The sequence below is a fragment of the Fundulus heteroclitus genome, chromosome 16, assembly GCF_011125445.2.
Source record: "Fundulus heteroclitus isolate FHET01 chromosome 16, MU-UCD_Fhet_4.1, whole genome shotgun sequence".
Lineage (NCBI taxonomy): Eukaryota > Metazoa > Chordata > Actinopteri > Cyprinodontiformes > Fundulidae > Fundulus > Fundulus heteroclitus.
Window position 1 is genome coordinate 34,722,673 of NC_046376.1, and position 23,303 is coordinate 34,745,975.

General features: G+C 42.0%; 1 protein-coding gene across 2 annotated transcripts in view; it reads left to right on the plus strand.

The window, feature by feature from the left end:
• Positions 1-23,303, plus strand: part of smg1 (SMG1 nonsense mediated mRNA decay associated PI3K related kinase) — a 68,160-nt gene that overhangs the window by 28,198 nt on the left and 16,659 nt on the right. For both annotated transcript variants that reach the window (XM_012879542.3, XM_036148556.1), the window contains exons 22-48: positions 45-206; positions 323-477; positions 565-698; positions 3,775-4,086; positions 4,915-5,056; positions 5,307-5,457; positions 5,554-5,677; positions 5,822-6,067; positions 7,725-7,876; positions 8,065-8,197; positions 8,626-8,770; positions 9,987-10,125; positions 10,521-10,739; positions 10,852-11,032; positions 11,163-11,324; positions 14,178-14,401; positions 15,433-15,587; positions 15,880-16,102; positions 17,184-17,430; positions 17,776-18,005; positions 18,287-18,535; positions 18,902-19,040; positions 19,171-19,280; positions 19,368-19,586; positions 21,517-21,710; positions 22,057-22,229; positions 22,995-23,274. In XM_012879542.3, coding sequence (XP_012734996.2) covers positions 45-206; positions 323-477; positions 565-698; positions 3,775-4,086; positions 4,915-5,056; positions 5,307-5,457; positions 5,554-5,677; positions 5,822-6,067; positions 7,725-7,876; positions 8,065-8,197; positions 8,626-8,770; positions 9,987-10,125; positions 10,521-10,739; positions 10,852-11,032; positions 11,163-11,324; positions 14,178-14,401; positions 15,433-15,587; positions 15,880-16,102; positions 17,184-17,430; positions 17,776-18,005; positions 18,287-18,535; positions 18,902-19,040; positions 19,171-19,280; positions 19,368-19,586; positions 21,517-21,710; positions 22,057-22,229; positions 22,995-23,274 — 5,000 coding nt within the window. The remainder of the gene's footprint in view (positions 1-44; positions 207-322; positions 478-564; positions 699-3,774; positions 4,087-4,914; positions 5,057-5,306; positions 5,458-5,553; positions 5,678-5,821; positions 6,068-7,724; positions 7,877-8,064; positions 8,198-8,625; positions 8,771-9,986; positions 10,126-10,520; positions 10,740-10,851; positions 11,033-11,162; positions 11,325-14,177; positions 14,402-15,432; positions 15,588-15,879; positions 16,103-17,183; positions 17,431-17,775; positions 18,006-18,286; positions 18,536-18,901; positions 19,041-19,170; positions 19,281-19,367; positions 19,587-21,516; positions 21,711-22,056; positions 22,230-22,994; positions 23,275-23,303) is intronic.

Genomic DNA, 23,303 nt, shown 5'->3' on the forward strand with positions numbered 1-23,303 from the left:
GCTGCGATATAAATGTTGTGATGTGACCTCTTCCTCTCTTTCAGGCCATTAAGACTTTCTTCTACACAAACCGTCAAACCTGCCAAGACTGGCTGACCAGGATCCGCCTGGCCTTGATGAGAGTTGGTCTTCTATCTGGCCAGCCTGCAGTGACCGTTCGCCATGGCTTCGACCTGCTCACAGAATTTAAGAACAGCAGCACTCAGGTCAGTGTGGAGGACTTCAGATTTGTACTGATTCCCATCTGCTGGACAATGACCAGGAGTTATTAGGTCATGGTATCCCCTGGTCAGATGAGTGGTGTGTCCTGTCTGCTCTATAGGCTCCAGAGCTTGAAGTTCCTCTGGCGTTGCTGGTGGAAGCTCTGTGTGAGCTGCGCTGTCCTGAGGCCATCCAGGGCGTGGCTGCCTGGAGCCTCCTCAACTCAGGCAAGAGCCTTGGCTGGTTGTCATCTGTCGCCCTGCAGGCTGAGGGACGGTGAGCACCTGACCACATACTTCAGATACTTGGCAGAATCTTTCCCTTTATTCCCTCGTTGCCCATTGTCAAATGTGTGTGTTTTAGGTTTGAGAAAGCAGCTTTAGAATATCAGGATCAACTTTCTGCTGTCACTGGAATGGACTGCAGCATCAAAAGCTCTGAAAGTTGCCTGCTTAAGCTCTCCAGCAGCACGAGTAGCCCCAAACACGCCAGCAATGGTAAACTACTGAAATCATTATGTTATTACAATTCTCTCACATCAACTGTTTGGTTTTGCTTTATTCTATGAATGCATTCAAATCCTCATGTCTTAATTGAATATTTAGCGTTGTTACACCAAAGTGGTTTCATTGGGTAACCAAAGCTTGTGCTTCAACCAGTTCTTTGTTTGTTCTGTAAACAAAAAAAACTGGTTTGGTTTTCCAGAGGAAATACTTCTCCTTATTACTGGAAACAGATGTCTGAATACCACAAGCCTATTTTATTAATGTTGTTTTAAACGTGATATTTCTGCATGGTTCATAGTACAGATACACAGTTTGTGAGAAATGTATTGTTATATTAGCATAACCAGCCAGTAAATCTAACCAGCCAGTTACTTGCCAGCACGTTTTAGCATAACGGCCCGTTAGGCTGAAAGTTGTTAAAATTACGCTGAAATTAGACCGTGAGCGTAACGGTGCTACGTGCTAAGCTAGCAGTACGATGCAGATGTTTAAGAGCAACGTAGAATGGTCAGTAAAGCTCTTCCACATGCATCAGCAAGTTGTAAACCTACTGGACAACATAAGCTAACGCTAGCTGTTATTGGCTTCACGGACAGCAGCGCAATAACAGGATTTTGTCGTGTGTTGTGCACTCTGCCACTGTTAAGCATTACTATCTGACGATAACACTTCAAAGCAATCAGTACAAAACGATAAAGTATAAAACAAGGGATGGGTATCATTGAAGATTTATCAATACTACTACTCTTAACGATATGCCTTATCGATCTGGTATTTTATCGATACTTATTCTTTATAATCAATCAAAAGGGTATAAAAAGAAATGATCACTGACTGGTTAATTTTAATTTTTTTAACATTTGAAACAAAAGTAAACAAAAGTACAAAATAAATATTTTTATAGAAATAGCAATAAAAACATTATATAAATAACTTTATAAACAAAAGGCTAACACACTATCTTCATTATCAACATTGACAAGACATAAAATTAATAAAAACACTCTAACAATGCGCAAAAAGAACTCTTTTAGATTTAAAGTATTAAATAATATTTTACTTGACTCTACGTTATACATTTTTTTGTATTGTAAATTTAAACCAAAAGATAACAGAGGTACCCACAGTGGATGAGGTGAATAAATAAGTTCAAAAGATTCAGAGAAAAAAAAAAGATCATTACTCGTTAAAAATGATGTTTAGAATATATTTACATCCTGCTTTGTATTAACAGACGGCGAGGCTGACTGACTGGCCGTCTGTTAGAGCTTTCAAAGTGGGAGGGCTCACAGTTGCACTCACGGTTAGCTGTAGAGAGATAAACTCAGAGCGATCAGTGCTTTTACTTGTCTCAAACACAGGAATAATTGCTAGATCGATTGCTTGTCGCTTTTGAATAAAAGCTGCTAGCGGGGTCTGAAAAGTTGGTAAATAGTTGGCAACAGTGTTGATGAAAGTAAGCGAGGTAAACATGTGAGAGCAGAACTTTAGCCCCTTCCACCAGTACGCTCGGCTTGTGTGTTTCTTAAGGAGGAGATGAGAATTACAAATGAAACTAAGGTTCTATGAATTCTGGATGACTGCCAGAGGATGGTGCTTAGCACCTGGATATCTACAGAGGTCAAGAATATATACAACAAAGTCACGCCGTTGGATGTGACCTGGGTGACGTCAGCGGTACGTGTTTATAGCTGACCCACCTAGCACTCGTTTCTTTTCTAAATGTTCTCACAAGACTCTGAGAGCAACTCTGGCAGGCATCCAGAATTCATAGAACCTTAGTTAGATGCTTAACTCCCATTCTATTTCATTCCTCCTGACCACTAGAGGACAGCGCTTAACTCCTGGATGACTTAATGCCAACAAAGTCACTAAGAGTCTGCACTTACAGCACATCAGTGGCCGACAGTGGAGGCAACTAACACCACGGAAGCCACTGTGCATGAGAAGCAGCCACATTCACGCTGTAGAAGGGGGCAAAGGTACAGGATGAAACCCTTGTAGCTGCAGCACAGATGTCACCCAACAGAACACCTCTTGGCGCAACTCAGGAGGTGGACATCCCCCTGGTGGAATGACACGTGAACTTAGGGGGTTGAAGACCCCCCAATCTGTATGCCTGTAAAATGGCATGAACGACCCAATGTGAGAGACGTTGTTTCAACATGGCATGACCCTTTCTGCACCCACCATAGAAACCAAACAAGGCCTCTGTTTTACCGATCCCAGCAGTCACACTGATGTACTGCCTCAACATTCGAACAGGACACAGGGAACTGGGAACAGATATTTCCAGATTGCATGGCAAACACAGCCAAAGAGACTGGCTGATTAACATGAAAGGTGGAAAAGAAGAGTAACCCCAGATGTGGTCCCAGTCAAATACATCCCTCTGCTGTTTTCTTTCTGTAAATTACTGGGAGCACATCTTTTGGATCGGCTCACTAAAAAGATTCGGCTCCTGAATGGCTCCTAATGCATTAATTATTAGTTAATGTGTAAAATAAATTACTTTTTAACAGCTTCTGAAATACAGGAGAACAGCGTAACAAAATAGATAAAATACAACTGAAAGTAAAGACCCACTAAAATAAAAAGAGGGTTCAATCACATATTGTGGGTGTTATTTATGCATTTGCAAAGATTTACAGAGAAACAACTAAACAACACTGAAAATATTAATAAAAAGAAAAAGCAGCAACCAGGTCTACTTAAATTCATGCATCTGTTGGATCTATTTAAGCATCTTTAGTTTAACAAATTTTTTCATGTCAGCAGGGTATTACATGAATCATGTTGAATTCACTAAAGATGCTTACCTTGATCCAACAGATGCATGAATTATTTTCTGAGTGGGTTGTTGGTACACTCTGCAGGGTAGGACATTTTAACTTTGCAGAGTCTACACTCTGCCCTTGAACTGTTTGAGTAGTTAAAATGTGTCCAGATTTTTCTCCGTTTTCTTTCAGTGATCATGGTTACAGCATGTAGCTTCTGCTTCTTTTGTTGGAGTACCTTTAACGTAAGAATCCTTACCATCTGAACTTGTTCTTGTCCATCTGAAAAGGCGAAAACAGGAAGACTGTGCTGCTGAAGTCCAGTGAGTGCTCCCCTGAGGTGATCAACGTCCTGGCCAACAAGGCCTGTCAGTGTTATGTTGCACTCTGTGACTGGGCCTCGGTTAGAGAGTGGCAGGCCACAGCCAGCGCCCTCAAACAGAACTCCACAAATCCAGTCAGCATCAACCTAAGGACAGACTTCAACTACATCCAGGCTCTGTGCAGCTTTGAGGAGGGAGATCTGACAGAGTGTGGGGCACAGCTGGAGCTGCTACCCGGAGAGGACTACAGCTCTTTTGGCAGCAACAAGGACAAACTTGGTAAGTCTTGATTACAACCAAACACAGGGGTTACTAGAGGAAAAGGGGGGGTGGGGGGGGGTCACTGTCAATTAAATGTGACTAAAATACTACGTCCGTTAGCATTACTTTATGAAATAATGTAGGAATTTGTATACATCCCCTGAATCCACACTATATTCATCTAATTGTTCCAGAAAGATAGTAATCAGAGCCGCACACAGAACGAGGTGCAGAAGGTGATTCATGCTCTGTAGTAATCGGGTAATTATTTAATGCAGCAGTTTCAGAGAATAATAGAAACTAGATTAAAAACTATTTTTTTTATATTTACATCCAGCTTTGTCATCCAGGGTGGAATCATCAGCAGCTTTGTGTTATACATTTGCAATATGACAACAGAGCAGGTCTCCTCGATGTTCTGACTGCATGCAGGGCTTTCAGAATGAGGCAGCTGCCTGTGAGACAGCACTGAGGGAAAACACAGTTTAAAAACAGCATATTAGATTGTTGTGATTGGCAAACTGTTGCAGATACAAGATGTCAGTATTACTTATAGCTCCTCGAACATCTCATGACATTTAAATTCATTTTAAACTCTGATGATGATTTGAATAAGCACATATATACAGTAGTTATGCTATATATTACATTGTTTTAGCATAATTTGTATTCATTGTGAAGGTTCGGCGGCTCTTATTTTGGTGTGGCGGTGTGCCACGATCAAATACATGTAGCAGAAACCCTGGAACACAGTTAGCATCTAAACTTAGACTGTGTATAGGGACATTAAAAACTCTTCATAATGAGCCAGAAATAAGATGTGATTTAATGTATACATGTGTTCAGATTTGAAGAGGCTTCTGCCTTCCATGAGTCCAGATCCAACTGAGCTGCAGAGAGCCATTGAGGTGCAGCTGCTTCGCAGTGCTGTTAGTGCCATGGCTAAAGCCGATCAACAGCAGGAGCAGAGGAACACATCCAATCCAGAGTAAGCACACGTCTACTGTTCTGAAATATTTGCTGGGAAGTTACCATGCTGCACGTCATTAAGGTCTCAACAGCCCACTGCTGCATTGTGCAGAAACCTTCAAGTTATTTTCTAATAAATAGCTGTGTGTGTTTCTGTGCCAGCAACTACGTTTTTTACTTTTTGTTGTGATTTGAAATCTATCATCCACATAATGTTGTGTTCTGACAAACAGCAGTCCTTTATTAACCCCTTTGATGTGACGTTGCAGTACGTTGGTGCGATGCTTGAAACAGACAGGAAGGATCTGCTTGGGTCCTCTTCGCTTGTCCACCCTCACTCTTTCTGATGCCCTGCCCACACAATCCACCCTGCAGCTCCACTGCACTGCCGCTCTGGAAAACACCCTCACAGGACAAGATGTAAGCACAACCAAAGACTATGATCAACTGCAATGGGAAAAGAACAGATTTGTTTATTAAAAGAGCTTTTGCCTGGACACTGTGCTTCATTTGCAGGAATGTTTGATTCCTCTCAGCAGTGAGGCGTTAAACTCTTGTAAACAACAAGATGTCCAGCTTTTCCTCCAAGCACTTAGATATTCAACATTCCAAAGACAACTGCTTCAAAAACTCCAAAAAGGTAATCATTAAATAAAAGGACTTTGGTGGGATTATAATATGTTATAACTGGAGTTCTAATATTTTTATAAAATAAAAGAACATTTCAGTTTATTGCCCAACATCATCATGAACTTCTTGTTTTGCCACCTTCTATCTTCCCTAGGTTACTCCTCCTCCATAGACGGTCATCTTTTGGAGCTTTCTCTAACTGCTGTCAAGTTTGCCCGGAAAAAAGGCAACATTGCTTTAGCATCTCGTCTTCTTAGCCAGTGCAGTGATGAGCCACAGGAAGAGAAGCAGGAAGATGATCTGTGTCAGACCTTTAAGCGTCTCTCTTTGGGGGGCACTGTAGGGGAGAAATGGGGACCAGAGGTTCAAATAGAAAAGGCCAAAGTGCTTAGAACTGCAGGTAAGGAGCAGAACATTTTCAAAGACCTTCCACTACTATTCCCTCCCTTTATCTCTTATCTCCTGCGAGATTCTTCCTTTTTTCAGAACTGCATTAAATTTATTATTTTGTGTTTTTGCTTTCATTGAATCTTTTCTCTGTGGAAAGATGGGAGCTTGTATTGTTCCCATGATATAGAAATGATAATTGTTTAAGAAATAAACTTATCAAATTGTTACCATTTTCAAAGAAAACAAAGTGCTACAAAATCTTACCATGAAATGGCATAACGTTTTTTGGCCGAATGCTGACCCAGAATGGATTGATTGTAAGTTGTGGCTAATCACTTTAATTATTTAAAAAATCATAATAGTTACATAATGACGATAAAAACTCTTGATTCTTTTTTTTTTTTTTTTGAATTAGGACAATTCATATTGATCAACAAATCAGGAAAACGTCAGTATAAATATACCAGAATTAGCACAATAGCTAAATTGCATCTGCTGTCCTAAGGCAGGCACCATAAAACATTACACATTCGTCACATTGCTACAGTGGTCTATAAAAAACAGTCAAAATAATAAACAGAAACTTAAAAATTCTTATATGCACCCAGCAAGAAATGAGGTGGAGGTTTACTCTAAGCATCAGCTACTCTGAGGAACAGAGTAGAGGGACTTTCACCTGACATACAGGTAGACTTAAAAGCAATTAAAAACAATAGGAACTCTCTCTGGGAGCTTCTATTTGCATCAAGATGTGAAAATGATGTGGTGCTTGGTTTGGTGAAAACCAACGCATTTATTCCTAGAGTAGCCGGTCCAATTTTCTTTTTTTTTCACATTTCTTGTTTTTCGACAAGAAATGAATTCTCTTTCTATCTTTTAGATAGCATGAAAGATACAAAAACAAAAGCAGAATCACTGTCAGAGCCGGCAGAACGTCTAAATATAATCCAACCCCACCTTAGTAATTCCAGCCGTCTGCTCTGAGCAGGACGCTTTGGTAATGTTTTTAGCTATTTCAGCACAACAAAGTTTTTCTCACTACCCTCCTTTGTTGTTACGATGAGCCTTGCTGGGAAGAGTAGCACCAGTTTGAAGCCCGGCTTGTAGAACTCTGACCCCAACTCCCAGTATTCACGCCGTTGCTCCATCACCTCAGGAGAAAACTCATAGATCAAGATGGCTGAGCCGCGGTATTTCAGTGAACTCCTCAGGGACCGGGCCTCTGCCGTTTATCTTTTCCTTCACGCAGTACTTGTGCAGCTGAACTATGACGGGTCGATGCTTCTTGCCGAGCTTCTGTTTGGCAGCCTAGGATCGGTGGTCTCTAAACTAATTATTATTCTTCACAGACTGACGTAAACATAGTTCTTTTCAAAGCACAAATCTATTTAATTGTTTCCTTCATTTTTAGAGAAGGATTCATCCATGTTTTTTATGTTTCATGGAAAGACAGAATACTGTTATGGAAAATCTTGGAAAGTTAGAAACCGTGTTGAGCTCTGCAGACTCTACATACTGTATAAGCTTATTGCGTTTATAAGCAACTAACGCAATAAGGTTCAAGTCAAATTTCCTAATTCCACAGATCAGAATTATCTAGAGCACAGACGTGCAGGTCTTCTTGCTCTGTCTTCAGTTTCCTCTAAGAAGGTGTTCATTGTCCACAGGCCAGTCGATGGCTGCCATGGAGATGCTGAGCAAGGCAGCTCTGTCCTACTGCCAGCTGGGAAAGAATGAAGGCGCTGCCTGCCGCTCTCTTCTGACTCTCTGCAAATGGCTGTTAGCTGACTGGAAGGACATGACGCCTCAGCTTAAACAGGCATGGGTTGCTTTGACAAACAAACCCCACATCAAGTTGTCATGTTTTGTGAATGTTTTTTATCAGCTCAAATATATAGTTTGTTTTACATTGAGACACAGATGTCAAATCATTGTATTTACATTGATGTCTGATTTTGCTATATTAAATGCCGTGTGGTGACATTGAGACTGGCCCATTTGTTTTAGGTTGTGAAGAAGTCGGGAGCTGTCAACTCCTCTGCTTTTGTCAACATGTCACCCCTGAGCCAAAATATTGCTGACCTGCTCGAGTTTCCTCTGGAAGATCAGAGCTTTCCTCACATCACTGCTGTAACATCAGGTAATTCAATGTTCATTTTATTACAACAAAAAAAAGCATTTTCCAAGAAAAAAGCCATCTGTTTTCGTTCATGGACTCAGGTTGGTGGATTTCTTCCCCCCCAACAAACAGAATTTTGGTGATTAGCTCAGGATCTGCTGATACAATTTAGAAAGGCTAATATTTTTCTAAGAATTAACCTTGAACATGTACAGACGTTTAATAATTGACTAAATGCTGTGATCTTCTTGGGGGGTGGGCGGGGCGCCCCCCCTGTGTAGAATGGTAGTGGAAATTGCTGGAATGAGCCAATAGACTTTTAGTAGTTAACTCATTCTTGTCCAAACATTTGACTGCTGCTTTTAGTTTTGGAAACCCCTAATATGATTGATATTTGTGTTTAAAAACGTTATAGAAAGTGTCTATATTCTGTTTCTTTATCTTTGCAGTTAACGTGGGTGTGGGAGAACCAGACTTCGTTTTGGGCCAGCTCTACCAGTTGTCCACCAGCCTGGCTCCAGAAATGGCCAAGTCCTGGGCAGCTCTGGCCAGCTGGGCTTACCGCTGGGGCAGGAAGGTGGTGGATAACGCCAGGTTAGTGAACGCTTTTAAACATCAACACTGGACCTTGTGGTGATATGGAATAGGCCTGATGTGTGTCACCACTCAAGCTTACACATGATGCATGAGTTGCATCGGTGTGTTAGAAATCTCAAATCTTTCAAAAGTCTAATCGGTCTGAAAGTTTTCTTTTTTCGATTACATGCAAATATGAGCTGAATATATTATGAAACTTTTTCTGAGACTCACAATACTATCACTTTAATTATGAATTAAATGATCATACTTCATCTAGTCACTAAAATAGGGGCTTATCTGTTGGGATTCACTAACATGATGAAAAACTTAAGACATGCAAACAAACAAGAGTTTTGAAAGTTGAAGAATGAACGTTAGTTTTTTCCTTAGCTGGACAAATTAGAGTTTGCATCGTCTACATTACATAGCAATTTGGAAAATAGATTCAACTATTTTTTTTTTTCTTTAAACAAAATGTCTTGTCTATAACTTCTGTTCCCTGAACGAGAGAAATGAGGAACAACATATAAATTATGGGACAAATATATACACAAGACCCACAAAGGAGCCACAAACAGGGGTCACACTAGACTCACTAGTGCTGCATGGTCTCAACAGATAAAATGGAGTGGGCCGACAAAGAAGCTGTCGCTTCCAAACAATACATCTAACAAAAGTGTGTGATGATGACCAGCTAGCTGCAGCGCAGATTTTGTTCACGGAGCCCCTCTAAAGAGAGCCCAGGATAGTTGGCCTGGATGAATAGAGAGGAAGTCTTTAGTCTTTAGATTAGATGAACGGCGTAAGAACTGGAGGATGGCGTGATGGCAGACGGAGCCTCACTTGCTTCCTTGAACGCTTCATCTGCCTGAAGGCAGGATTAGGTGGCTTCCATCAGGACACACAAGGCGTCATGTCCCGTACCGTGTGTTGTACCAAGTGAGTCGACTGAAAGGGTAGGTCTTTGTTTTAGAATATCACTGTCTGGAGTCAGTGTGTTTTTAACTCATGGTCTGAAGGATATATTCTCAGCAAGAGGAACTTGATCAGAATAGTGAAGCATTTACATTTTTCATGCGCACAACTGTTGAGCTGGTGAGCTTCTGTCCATTTCCTAATGACACAAAGGACTCTACTTTTGCAAATTTGAGTCTTCTACTGTAATCAGCAGAGTTGTTAAATGAACTGTAAAAATATTATTCAGTACTGAGTAGGCTTTCTTTCTCTGCAGCCAAGGGGAGGGTCTGCCACTCCTTCCAGGGGAAAAGAAAGATATAGAGGAGCTGCTGCCAACAACTACTAGTGATGAAGATAAGGAAAGCATCTTCAGCATCCTGGGACAGGCCATGTGTCGACCCACTGGTATACAGGTAAACCCGTTTGGGTTGGGGGCACTAATTATTTTAGGATCAATTATTACACGTTTAGAATGAACTGGAGTTAATCTGTTTCTTAGTAGTGTTTGCTTCTATCAGTCAACACAGCTCTAAGAAAAAAAGGATTAGAAACTGAAACTAAAATCAAAATATTAATTTCCTTATTGAACTTTGTGTCCTGGGTATTTACTAATGAGAAACATAAGCAACACAACCACTAAAAAATGAAGGCAACCAAAAAACAAATCTAATTCTGATCAGAAATTGAAAGAGCTTTGGCTGGTATAATAAATGAATCAGGACAACTTATCAGTCCACCAGTTCAATGCTTTTTGATGACAGGACATTTCAGTGCCAACTTTTTCACCGAGTGTGTTGTTGTGTGGCAGGATGAGGACATGGCTCTACAGCAAGAGGATGATGAGGATGACCTGGTGGATGTGATCTGGCGGCAGCTCACCAGCTCCTGCCCCTGGCTCGGAGAAGCAGGCCAGCAGGTCACAGATGGTCTGATTCGGGTTTGGAGGCGTGTGGTGGACCGGATCTTTGGCCTATACCGCGTCTCCTGCCATGCGTATTTCACCTTCCTCAAACTTAATGCAGGACAGGTGAGAACTGGAGATCACATTCTGCAGCTTTGTGAAGGTCTTTGTATTGGAGCTGGAGCCTCGTTCTGTTCAGTCACTTTTCCCTCAGTGGCTCAGTGTTTTGTTTTTTAAGGTACATGTTGATGAGGATGACCCGAAGCTCCTGTTGTCCTGTCACAATGGCAAACAGAGCAATGATGATGTTATCGTCATGGCAACCCTGCGTCTCCTTCGGCTTCTGGTGAAGCACGCTGGTGAACTGCGGGAAGGGCTGGAGCTGGGCTTGGCTTCAACTCCCACTGCCCCCTGGAGGCGTATGTTCCAAAGCAATTAATTTTTCTCTATCACTCTGTTCTGAGAGAATTGTTAGAAAACAAATTTTGTTTTCTGCTCTACTGGGAGCTGTCGTCTGACTTTCACATTATCATTGTTTATCTCCCCAAGGCATCATCCCCCAACTGTTTTCTCGGCTCAACCATCCAGAGGCTTACATCAGGCAGAGTATATGCAGCCTGCTGTGTCGCGTGGCCCAAGACTCCCCACACCTGATCCTTTACCCCGCCATCGTAGGATCACTTTCCTTGGGAGGGGAGGCTCAGAATGCAGGTATTTATCACTCTAAGCCATCTTAGTCTTTGCAGGTCTTATTGATTGAAATTAGGTGACATTTTGAAGTAAGTCGTAATCATCTGGTTAGAAGTAGTTAATTGTTGGTGGATTAAGGCTGGTTCACACAGCAGGATAATTTGCCCGATTTTGGCCCTGACTATCGGGATTACTTCTAAGATCATTTTACGAGACATTCCTGCCATTTTTGGTGTGTTAAGAGTGATCCTGTCCACTCGGTAGAACGTCGGGACAGCTCCAACCTCAAATCGGAGATATTCAACATGTTGGATTTTCTTGCCCCAATATCCTTGCGTGTTCCTCAAGGACACGCGAGTATGCAGGCAGTTTAATGTGCCGTCTAGCCAATCAGAAAGCGAAGGGAGGAAAAAGAATACAACTCTCCCATATCGTAGTTCAGCAAACGCAGAGCCACCTGTTTGTGTTGTCTCCACTCTTTTAACAAACGGCTTTTTTTGTTAAGTCTGTAAATTCAGTCCACAAACTATTGGCATTGTTCTTCCTCGTCATCCATGTTTATTTATTTTGAACTCAAATGTGATCTGGAGAGGGTTTGCAAGATTTCCCGTTTGATACTTGACTGATCCTGAGTGAAATCTGTTGGTGCGTGGTGTGTTGTTCTTGCTGTCTGACCGGACACCACATACTATACAAAGTGTTAACAAATTTTATCTATGATTTTTATTTTTATCGTTTCGTGTGGCTCAGGATTTGAAAATTATCCGACTGTTTTAAAATCTTGCCATGTGAACCAGGCCTAAGATGATGTAGCTCAGCATGATAATATGCAACCATCTGTTTGAGATATTTCTTAAAAATATGTACATCCTCTGCCTTTGTCACCTCTAGGGCTGTACGATTTTGACAAAAATCAAAATTGCAATATATTACAACCATAATTGCAAATTCATTTTGACTTTTCTCTGCATTATAACCACAAGCAAGAAAAATGGCTTCTAGACAGATGTTTGTAAACAAGGACTATTTAATACAAGATATTTAACAGTTTTTGTTGATAAGAATATTATTATTCAAGAGAATAGCTTGTTGAGTTGGACATCAATCCTTGTTGAACTTAAAATGCAGCCAACAAACAAGTCAATCTATTTTTTATTTGTTTTAGTACTCTCACTATGGCATTAAGTAGCGGTCAAACTGCTTAATATATAATCTCACTGCTGCAACTGTCTTCCCTTCCATGTGGAGGCAAACCCACTTTAAACATATTACCAACACCTAAAGGGCGTGTTTTATCCATTATTTGCGTGTGGGACAACCAATAAAGATAAGGTGGTCCCGCTGGAACTCAAAGCTAAAAGATCTGCTATACCTTTAGTTTCTAAAGCAAAGTGAATCAACTTATCAGAAAGGCAAAAAGAAAATATTGCACAATTATTGATAATTTGGCATACTATGATAAAATGCAAAATTTACCTTGGAGTAAAGAAAGCAGCTGATTTACAGAATGATGTGTCAAAGAGGCTCATAATCTTAATCTACTGACTTCACAGATGAAGTTTGGAGGTGTACTATCTCACTTAAAAATATCTTAAAACTACTTTTTGTGATAATTAAGGGTATAAAATCGATACATTTGTACACTCATCTCCTTGAGTGAGGTGATGTGCCTTGCCTTGCTGCACACAACTCCGGCCCTTTAACAATCCCAGGGAATTGGGAAAAGTCCTGCCTTAGCGTTGGTCTTTTTACCTGGGAAAGTAAATTCCTGGGAAAGTGAAATTACCCGTTTAAATTTAGTATCAAAACGCGCACTGGGCTTGAGCTTCAAAACCAATGGAAAAAGGCCTATTTCTTCTCTGCTTCAGTTACACATGCTGCGTCATTATCACTGCCACATGCCTAAACAAATATTACATCAGACAGCAAACTAACAGCTCACAGCCAATACTGATGTTAAAGCTATAGTTGGTAATCTTGTTCAGAAACACTTTGTTAAACTGGGTAAAATGGTCCTTCCATCCTGAAAGTAGTTAATACATTATGTATTGAGAAAAGGAGGTTTAAAAATCTATCTGTGTGAGAGCTGCATGCCTGTAAAAAATCTGACCAATCAGAGTTCTGCCCTGCTCTCACCCCCCTCTGTCTCTGAAGTTTTGGGGTTATCACTTATTGATTGTCCCACATGCCATCATTCTGACGCGCTCACACAACGGCAGTGTGCGTGCTTAGTTTCTGCTTGCTGGATGTGCTTGTGCACTTCTAGTGTTGGTGTATCTGGTTAGTTTAGGGTTAGCTTCGGTGTTAGCCGTTCATTGTAGCTCCACTGCTCTCATCGTATACTTTGAAAATGGCTCAGAGTGGTGAGAAGCAAACCAGGTACACGTTTATGAGAAGAAGAGGAAGGCCTCAGTAGGAAGAAATAAGACCAGAGTGGATTTGGGAGATTCTTTTTTCATGCGATCCCCTTGAGGAGGGGAAGAGCAGGGCATGGTGGTCTTGCACATGCACAGTTGTTCACAAAGGGAGTTGTGGAAACTTCCGGAAAAATGGCAGACTCTACCTTTTAATACTGACATATGGTGCATACTTACAGCCAACTTGTAAATGTCTAAGAAGCATCAGACTCCTTATGCAGTGTGGTCTGTTTTAAGGAACTACAAAAGGTACAATGTTGTTAGTTGTTGAGGCTTTCCTGGACCTCCAAAATTCAAAACTTCATGTAACATTTAGTTTTACAGTTTCTCTTGTAAGGAGATATTTAATATTTTCCTTTTTTTAAATTTCTGAATCAAACATTTGACCAATGCCACCTAATTATTACTACAGCTGCTTGTTCCCAGTAATTTCACAAAAAGATCTACTCATCAACAGGGAGCAAAATGCCACCGTCTCTGCCAGCCTTCCTGGGTAGCATGCAGGGAGAGGACCTGGGTGGAGAGGACGACGACAACGAGGAGGAGGAAATGCAGACTGCTGAAGGAGGAGCTGCAGAAGAGATGGCAACCTGTTCCAGTCAGGACCAAGCTATGATGCAAGACTGTTACAGCAAGATAGTGGAGAAGCTGTCTCTAGCGAACCCAACCATGGTGCTTCAGGTAGGACAATGTTCTGATTTGGCTGTCTGTCGGACAGCTTAAAGCTCTCATGCTGGTGGAGATGCTCAGTCATCCAGGACATGGCATATCCAAAAAACAGGTTAAGAAATAAAACAACAGGCCTTTAGTTTTGTAATAGTAGACATTTCACTCTTCATCTGAAGGGCTTTTTCAATTTGGAGCTACTGAGGGAGTAGTTCCAGGCTTTATAGCTTCATCAGGGGGCTGTTGTGTAATCTAAAATCACACACAGATTAGGCTCCCTTAACTTGTTAACCCCATTGGGCCCGATTATTATTATTATTATTATTAACATTCTTACCCGAGAAGACATTACTCCTCTAAAAAGAGACCAGAGAAGTCTAGTCTTTTCTTTTCCTCCTCTTCCATACACATGCACTACACTGGTGCCATTTCAACTTTACAAAGTCGCCAGAGGGGGCAGACGTCAGCAGAAATCCTGGAACTTGCTTTATGCTCCTTTAAGGAATCTTACAAGCAGTAAGATTTAGAGTTAAGTTACCAAATTTAGAAATTGTCTTAAGCAGAGTTTGCATTTTTCAGTGATACTGTATATTTGACAAGTCCAAGAAGACTATTCTGAAATACGTTATCAGTTAGTCAAGCTGCTACAAAAGCAGTGAAATGGACCTATATTAGACTCAAAATAAATCTTAAGCCAATTTTAACAAAATATTTAATTAATTTTAGCATTGTGGAAGCAGGTCCCAGAAATACCAAATGATTACCTTCAATTAAAATTCTCTCAATGAAATAAATTTGTTACCAATCGGTCATATGGACAAATTTCCTACCAGTATCTGGGGGATTTCTGTTTAAAGTCCAGCCACACATTTCCTGTTTTATGCAGAGGAGTAGTAGCTGGAAAAAACGAGCCTCCCACCAAAAATGCAGTTACCATTTGTTATTTATGTTAAAATCAATCTTTATTGATGGTTATGAAGGGTCTACTACAGTTTTTCACATTTGTAGTGTTTTTTGCGGTATCTTGTGATTGTGTGTGACTGTAGGTCCAGCAGCTGGTGGGCGAGCTGCGCAGAGTGACTTTGCTGTGGGATGAGCTGTGGCTCGGTGTGTTACAGCAGCAACACATGCTGGTCCTCAGGAGAATCCAGCAGCTGGAGGATGAAGTCAAGAGGGTGCAGAACAACAACACCCTGCGCAGGCAAGAATGCTGCAATGTCTTGAAGCCAGAAAAAAATCAATAGTTATTGTTAAATGTGCATGAAAATAAGCATGGTTACCATGCAAACTTACAGCAGAAAACAGACTGAAAAGTAGAAATGGAATTTTACTGGATTCTTAAATAAATTATCATTTCTGTTGAGGGTTACCCTTAGATGTATCCTAATGATTATTATAATTCAAGAAGTTTAAACGTTGACATGTATCCCCAACGCTTTCCTTGAGCTGTTGCACCAGCTTAGTCCTGCTGTTATTTCCTGCTTGTTCTGCAGAGATGAAAAGATTGCCATCATGCGTGAGAAGCACTCTGCACTGATGCGGCCTGTGGTTTTTGCTCTGGATCACGTGTGCAGCATCACTGCAGCTCCAGCAGAGACGCCACATGAAACATGGTTCCAGCAGACCTACGGCGATGCCATCAAGTCTGCCCTGGAGCGCCTGAAAAACCCGGCCAATCCTGCTAACCCAGCTAGCAGCTGGCTTCCTTTCAAGCAGGTGACCATTTTTTCACTTATCACGTTACAGAAGCTTCAATAGATTTAATTACATTATGTTCAAGTCCTGCCACACATGCTCAGATGGAGGTCTACACTTTGTCTGGGACATTTAAGCACAGTTTGACACTATGGCCTGTACCATTTCACTGTACTGTAAGCTTATTGTCCTGCTGGCAGGTAAACATCTGCTCCAGTTAAGTCATTTGCCAGCTCTAGTGATTTTTCTACCTGGATTAATTAGATCGTACCAGATTCCTTGTCTCTGCTCACACACCGTCCACAAAGCATGATGCTGCCACCACTATGGTTTAGCGCGGGAGTTTTGTGCTATGGGTATGTAGTGCTGGTTCTCCGCCACAGCTGCTGTTCTGTTGGTGTACTATATTTCTTGATATTCTGATTGTATTAGTAAAACAAAATCATGGTTTCCTCCCATTTCACATTTATTCACTACTGTCTATAGGTCAATCACAAACAATCTCAGTAAAACGCGTGAACTTAAAAGCTGTTGGTCCCTTTTCCACAATTCATGATGCAATTACAGTAATTCAGTCAGTATTGAACATGTTGACATTTTCTCAGTTTAAATACTTTGAGATCACAGATCTAAGACCAGACGTCAGCACCAACCCAAGTTATCCACACATACATGGCAGCTAAAGCATATTAGCCCACAAATTAAAAAATTGGAATGCCACATGGAAGTATTAACCTTGTTTGAAATAATTTTAACCCATTATTTCACATAAAATCTCTTCAGATCTTTAACGTTCTGGGATACAGGTCTGGACCATTCTAGCAGTTTTACTTTCCCTCTCTGGAAGTAAGGCTGCAGCAAATAATCACTTAATGACATAATGACCTCATTAATCAGTTGACTAATTTAATAAAGGTGCCTTCATTCCCTTTTCTGTAGATTACTTGAATTCTTAACTGGGATCTCGTGTGACTTTTACGTCAATAGATATCTTACAAATACATTTACTGAGAATACATTGATGTGTTAAATACTTCTTTTACCTGCCGTATACAGACACATTTTAAGCACAACTCCCCTGACTGACCTTTGCTTTGGGCAGATAATGATGAGCCTGCAACAACGTGCTCAGAAGCGAACCAGCTACCTGCTCCATCTGGATGAAATCAGTCCTCGACTGGTCTCCATGACAACAACCGAGATGGCCCTGCCAGGTGAGGCGTCCGCCTCGGATGCCGTCACTATCCAAAGTGTAGGCAACACCGTCACCATCCTGCCAACTAAGACCAAGCCAAAGAAGCTCTTCTTCCTGGGCTCAGATGGCCACAACTACCCATATCTCTTCAAAGGTAGGACGGCTCGTCTTGGAAATCATTGTGGGAGTTAAAAATGACACTTCAGAAACAAAGGGATTCAGATAACTATTTTGATATGTTAGCATTCATTCCCATGAGTACTTTAGATAAGAGAGGATTCTCAGAACAAAATAACTATCCAACTAAGCATCAAAACAAAAAAATGCAGTTTGAGCTGAAAGCAGGGTGCCGGCTCAACATTATTCCAATCATTACGTATAAGAACATAAAAAAAAAATCTAAAACTGTATTTCTAGCTAAATTCAACCAATTTTAATGTGAGATATTTATATTTAAAGAGATTATTGGTAACACTGAAATGATTTAAATGGGTTTCAGGCCTGGAGGATTTGCATTTAGACGAACGCATCATGCAGTTCTTGTCGATCGTCAACACCATGTTTACCAAGGTCAACCAGCAGGAGCAGCCACGGTTTCACGCTCGCCACTACTCTGTCACCCCCCTGGGAACTCGTTCCGGACTCATCCAGTGGGTGGATGGTGCCACTCCACTGTTCGGACTGTACAAGCGTTGGCAGCAGAGGGAGGCTGTGCTCCAGGCTCAAAAGGTAAGTGACTACAATCTAAAACTATGCTGAAGTCCTGGAGGTGAAATGTTAAAGGTTCATTGTCAAATCGTGATATTCTGGACTAGGACTAGGGATTCTTTGAAGTTTCTTTATTTTAACTGACTTAAGATCAGAACCATATCCATACAGCCGCCTGTTTATTTATTACATATTATTACATCTATGTAGGACCAGCTCTGAAATCAGTGGGGCTGTCTGTGCTGTGATCTTATTGTTTATATTTGAACTAAACTGACTATCTTTAAAATTTCTCTCACAAGGCCCAGGACTCCTTTCCACAGCCGCAGCCTGTCCCCCCAGTGCCGCGCCCCAGTGAGCTGTACTACAGCCGCATCGGTCCAGCTTTGAAGGCAGTGGGGCTGAGTCTGGATGTGAGTCGTCGAGACTGGCCTATCAGTGTCATGAAAGATGTGCTGAAAGAGTTGATGGAAGCTACGCCTTCCAACCTGCTGGCCAAGGAGCTCTGGTGTTCCTGCACCACACCCAGCGAGTGGTGGAGAGTCACTCAGGTACCCTGTTGGGATTTTCCTGCCTTCTGTTGTTGTTTTCTTACTAAATCACATTAAAAGATCATGTTTTAAAGAGCAGCAACACTGTGATCAAAAGAAAATGGAGACGTATTGATCACAACTTCCAATCTAATTTCTAAAACTCTGACCTGATTGACCGATTTTAGCCAATTTCTTTTTCTCTGTAAAAATTGTAAAAATCTACGAGAACGGCACTGAACATTTGGTTTTCTTGCCTCCTTGCCATGAGCACCATTCTGGGCCAATCAAACAGAAAATCCTCTAATTCCAGTCACCAGCTCATTTCTCGTTACATCTCTGTAAGAAAGGATTCAAACATTGCCATTCTGCTCCTCTGTGCTGCAGTCATACGCCCGGTCCACTGCCGTCATGTCCATGGTGGGCTACATCATCGGCCTCGGTGATCGTCACCTTGACAACGTGCTGATTGACATGACCACTGGAGAGGTGGTGCACATCGACTACAATGTATGCTTTGAAAAAGGTCAGTTTGATTTAAGATCAGGGAACGATCACGATCATCTGAATCTAGAAATCTAGAAAACACCGCTCCTATGCCTGGAGGGGCCAAACGATTGAACTGTATATAAAGATGTTTGTTGGCTTGTTGCCAGGGAAGAGCCTTCGGGTGCCAGAAAAGGTTCCCTTCAGGATGACCCACAACATAGAGAGTGCTCTGGGAGCGACTGGAGTGGAGGGAATCTTCAGGCTGTCCTGTGAACAGGTTCATGCCACGGTCCATTCCGCCTTCCTTTCAGCCACTGCTTTCAACCCTGCTGGAAAAGTGCTGACATCCCATGTGTATTTTCAGGTGGTTCAGATAATGCGTCGGGGCAGAGAGACCCTCCTCACCTTGTTGGAAGCCTTTGTCTATGATCCTCTGGTAGACTGGACCGCTGGGGGGGAGGTGGGCTTCGCAGGAGCTGTGTATGGAGGAGGCGGCCAGCAGGCTGACAGCAAGAAGAGCAAGAGAGAGATGGAGAGGGACATCACTCGCTCTCTGTTTTCCTCCAGGGTCGCTGAGATCAAGGTGAGCTAACCTAGGCTTTATGACCTAAATTACTGTCAGAAATCATCTCCATCAATGGGACGTTCCTCAGATGACGTCACATTTGCCCAGATACAGCCCGGCTTTCCAGAATGAGGGGACAATCAGAGTGCAAACTGTAATGGCAACGACAACAATATTAATCATTTTAGAAGACGATGACGTCCCAGGAGCTTTATTTAAACCTGCTTCAATGGAGAAACCCAGAATAGAACAGCTGAAACCTTGGTTGAAATGTAGAGGGCTCAAAATGATGAAGAAAGAAAGCTGCTGGATATGCGTAGAATCCCAGCTAATACTAAGAAAAAAATATGTATTATTAAAAGCCTATGTTTTAGATTAATACAGGGCTTATTGCAAAAGATAGACTTTAAAACAGCTTCTTTGCTAAAGTTGCAAAGTCAATGATACCTTTGTAATCAGACACTCTAATCCCATCTTACCTTCCCACACACACACACACACACACACACGCACACACACACACACACACACAAAATCCCTAATCTTGTGAGAGAAACTTGATTCATGAAAACGAGCACAAGCAAACCACCACACTGTAATACAGACGCCATTTCTAATGACAAATGTATGTATTTAGCTGGTATTTATACACACTGGGACTTTTCCTGCTTGTAAAATAGGTGTTTCATAAAATGGGCTGGGGGGGCGGGGGGGGGGGTTGTTGAGTCCCCAGCAACGCTGAAGCTCACATGACCACTCATGGATTGAATGATGTTTTCATTCCGCTGAGAAAAATTTGTTTATAGAAATAGAGCAATACCAATATTTTAGGAATAACTATAAAAAGGCTAAAACACTATCTTAAATAAAGTGTTGCAGTAGAGAGGAATATCAACATTGACTAGGCAAAAATTATTAATATGCTCTATGCACAAAACAAGTATTTAATACTACTTTTACTGGAATACAAACTACATTTATCCATTTTCTTTATATTTATATTTTTTATATTATTATATGATAGCAGAGGCACCCACAGTGGATGAGCTGAATGAATCATCCACTCAGCTTTTCAAAGCAGGAGGGGCTTACAGCTGATGGTTTGCTGAAGAGACGGTAAACTCAGAGCGATCGGTGCTTTTATGTGTTGCCAAAGTCTCAAACAACACAGAACAAAATTGCTAGATGCATTGGTTGTCACTTTTGAATAAAAAAGTCACTAGAGCGGTCTGAAAAGTTGCTAAACAGTTGGCAACAGTGTTGATGATGGTAGGCGAGGCGAACATGTGAGAGCAGAACGTTCAGTCCCCTCTGCGTCTGTGTTTCTTAAGGTGAAGATCGGAGTCTCCATGAAAAATTGAGTGCAACATTAAAAATACCGTGTAGAGGCCGATAGGGCTAAAGCTGATTGGTCCCCCGGGGCCGTTTTGGTACCCAGCCCTATTCCACAGTAAAGTCCTCTGGGTTACAAGCTCGTATCCAACACTGACATTTCTCAGTAATCCTTCAGGGTTTTGGAAAATCATTGAAATAAACTCCATATGGTCATAATCCTCATACCGTGAGACAGATACCAACGCGGCAGTGTTTTTTTGTGCCCATATTATGTCTGTTGAGGTGATATTCAGGACAGATTTGTTCACTATTTTACTCATACAAGTAAACTATTCAAGCGTTCCTGCTCTGCTTGTTCGACCCCATGATGGCTGCGACACATGCGAGCTGCGCTGTTCTAAATTTAGTAAGTCGAGGAAGCTTGGCAGATGTAAACACTTTGGTGATGGTTTTGGAGAAAGTTCTGACAAGGATCAGAAACTGTGAAAATAGGGTTTCAAGCTACAACTAAAACTATAAACTATAAGACACGGGGGACTCGTGTCCACAGTGTGGACACCGAAACGTGTAACAAAGTATTTCTGTCATAAGGTTCTGTGCGTACTGTCTCCAGGTGAACTGGTATAAGAACCGAGACGAAATGCTGGCTGTTCTCCCACAAGTGGAAGAAGCCGTGGACGAGTACTTGGTGCTGCAGGACCTGCTGTGCCAGGGGGAAAAACTCCAGGCCAAACTGCAGGAGGAGATGGACTTCTTGGAGGGCGCAGAGAACCATCCGGACCACGTGATCCTCACCCTGGAACAAAGGTCTCAGGCAGAACTGCGTTGCTCATTAGGTGTTCATGTGAACTGACTGCTGCTGTTCAGCGTGTTGTTTTTATTTACCTTCAATGCGTTTTTCTGTTCTAGTCACTAACGCGGCCTTTTCACAGTGAGCCGTCATTGATTATGTTGGGAGAATAGGTAACTTTATGCTCCAATGAGACAGCCGTCTGCCACAACAAAACGTTTGGTGGTTAGCACAACCTGATCACTTGCAGTCACTGTGCAGTGAAGGATGTGGCTGTTGTTCTGGATGTGTGCAAAGATTACGATCACATGTTGTATGTGAGAATGAGCTGAGGGTGTAACCAGCTGTCTGTGCCATTGGCAGGTACTCTGAGCACACCCAGCTGCAGTCCCAGCAGAGGACTGTGCAGGAGGCTATCCAGGCCAAGCTGGCCGACCTGGAGCAGTGGATCTCTCAGTACCACGCAGCGTTTTCCAGCCTGGAGGCCACACAGCTTGCAAGCCTGCTGCAGGACATAAGCAGTCCCATAGATCTTGGTAAGCCATAGGCAGAAACAACAAACTGAGCTTTTTGTAAAATCTATGTTATGGTTTAGTTCATGGGTCTTCAACGTTTTCCAGGCCAGGGTCCCCCAAACTGATGGCGCGATGGAGCGGGGACCCCCTAATTATATATATTGTATAAAATTGTGTTATATCAAACTGGTCCTATAGTGCCATGTGTAAATGTACCTTGTTATTGTGCATTCAATACTAAGATACTCAAATAATACACAGGTTCATATATTCATGTTTTTATTTTAAACATGTGCGAGGCACAGTGAGTAGGGTGGCCATGCCACTGGCATTTATAAACATAACATAACACAATAAACTGATACCTGCCAAGATCAACAATGTCTGTCAATTGCATGTAATCATGCATAAAGACATTTCAATTTAAAGACATTTCAATTAGTGGAAAAAAATTGCAGGGGGGATATAAAAAAATGTCTAATCAACCAAAAGTTTTGCGACCCCCATGCAGTACCTCAGCGGACCCCCTAGGGGTCGCGGACCCCCTGTTGAAGACCCCTGGTTTAGTTTTTTATTTGGTGTTTAGCTTTACTTCTGAACAAATTCTAGATGTAAAGTGGGTTAAACAGCTTTAATGTAGTTCCATCATCATTACATTGGATGTTTTTAGCCTGTAGTTTAGCAGTTACCCCGTGTTTCCTGTAATGTAGTCAGTATTGCAGAATGTAATGAAAAGATGCTTTTACTTTGGTGATGTAAAACATTTCTGTTGTCTAACACCCGTAGGTCCTCCCAGCTACGTGCCAGCCACCGCTTTCCTGCAGAACGCCGGCCAGGCCCACCTAATCAGCCAGTGTGAGAGCCTGGAGGCAGAGCTGAGCTCCCTGCTGCAGCAGCGTCGAGCCGCCCTGCGTAGCTGCCTTGAACAGCTGCACAGCTATGCCACAGTGGCTTTGCTCTACCCAAGAGCTACCCTGCTGTTCCACAGAGTCCACCAGTGGAAGGCCTGGTTGGAGGAACTGCTGCGAGAAATGACAGTGGAGCACTGTCAGCACATCTACCGGCAGTAAGGACCTTCTACATGCTGAACTTCTT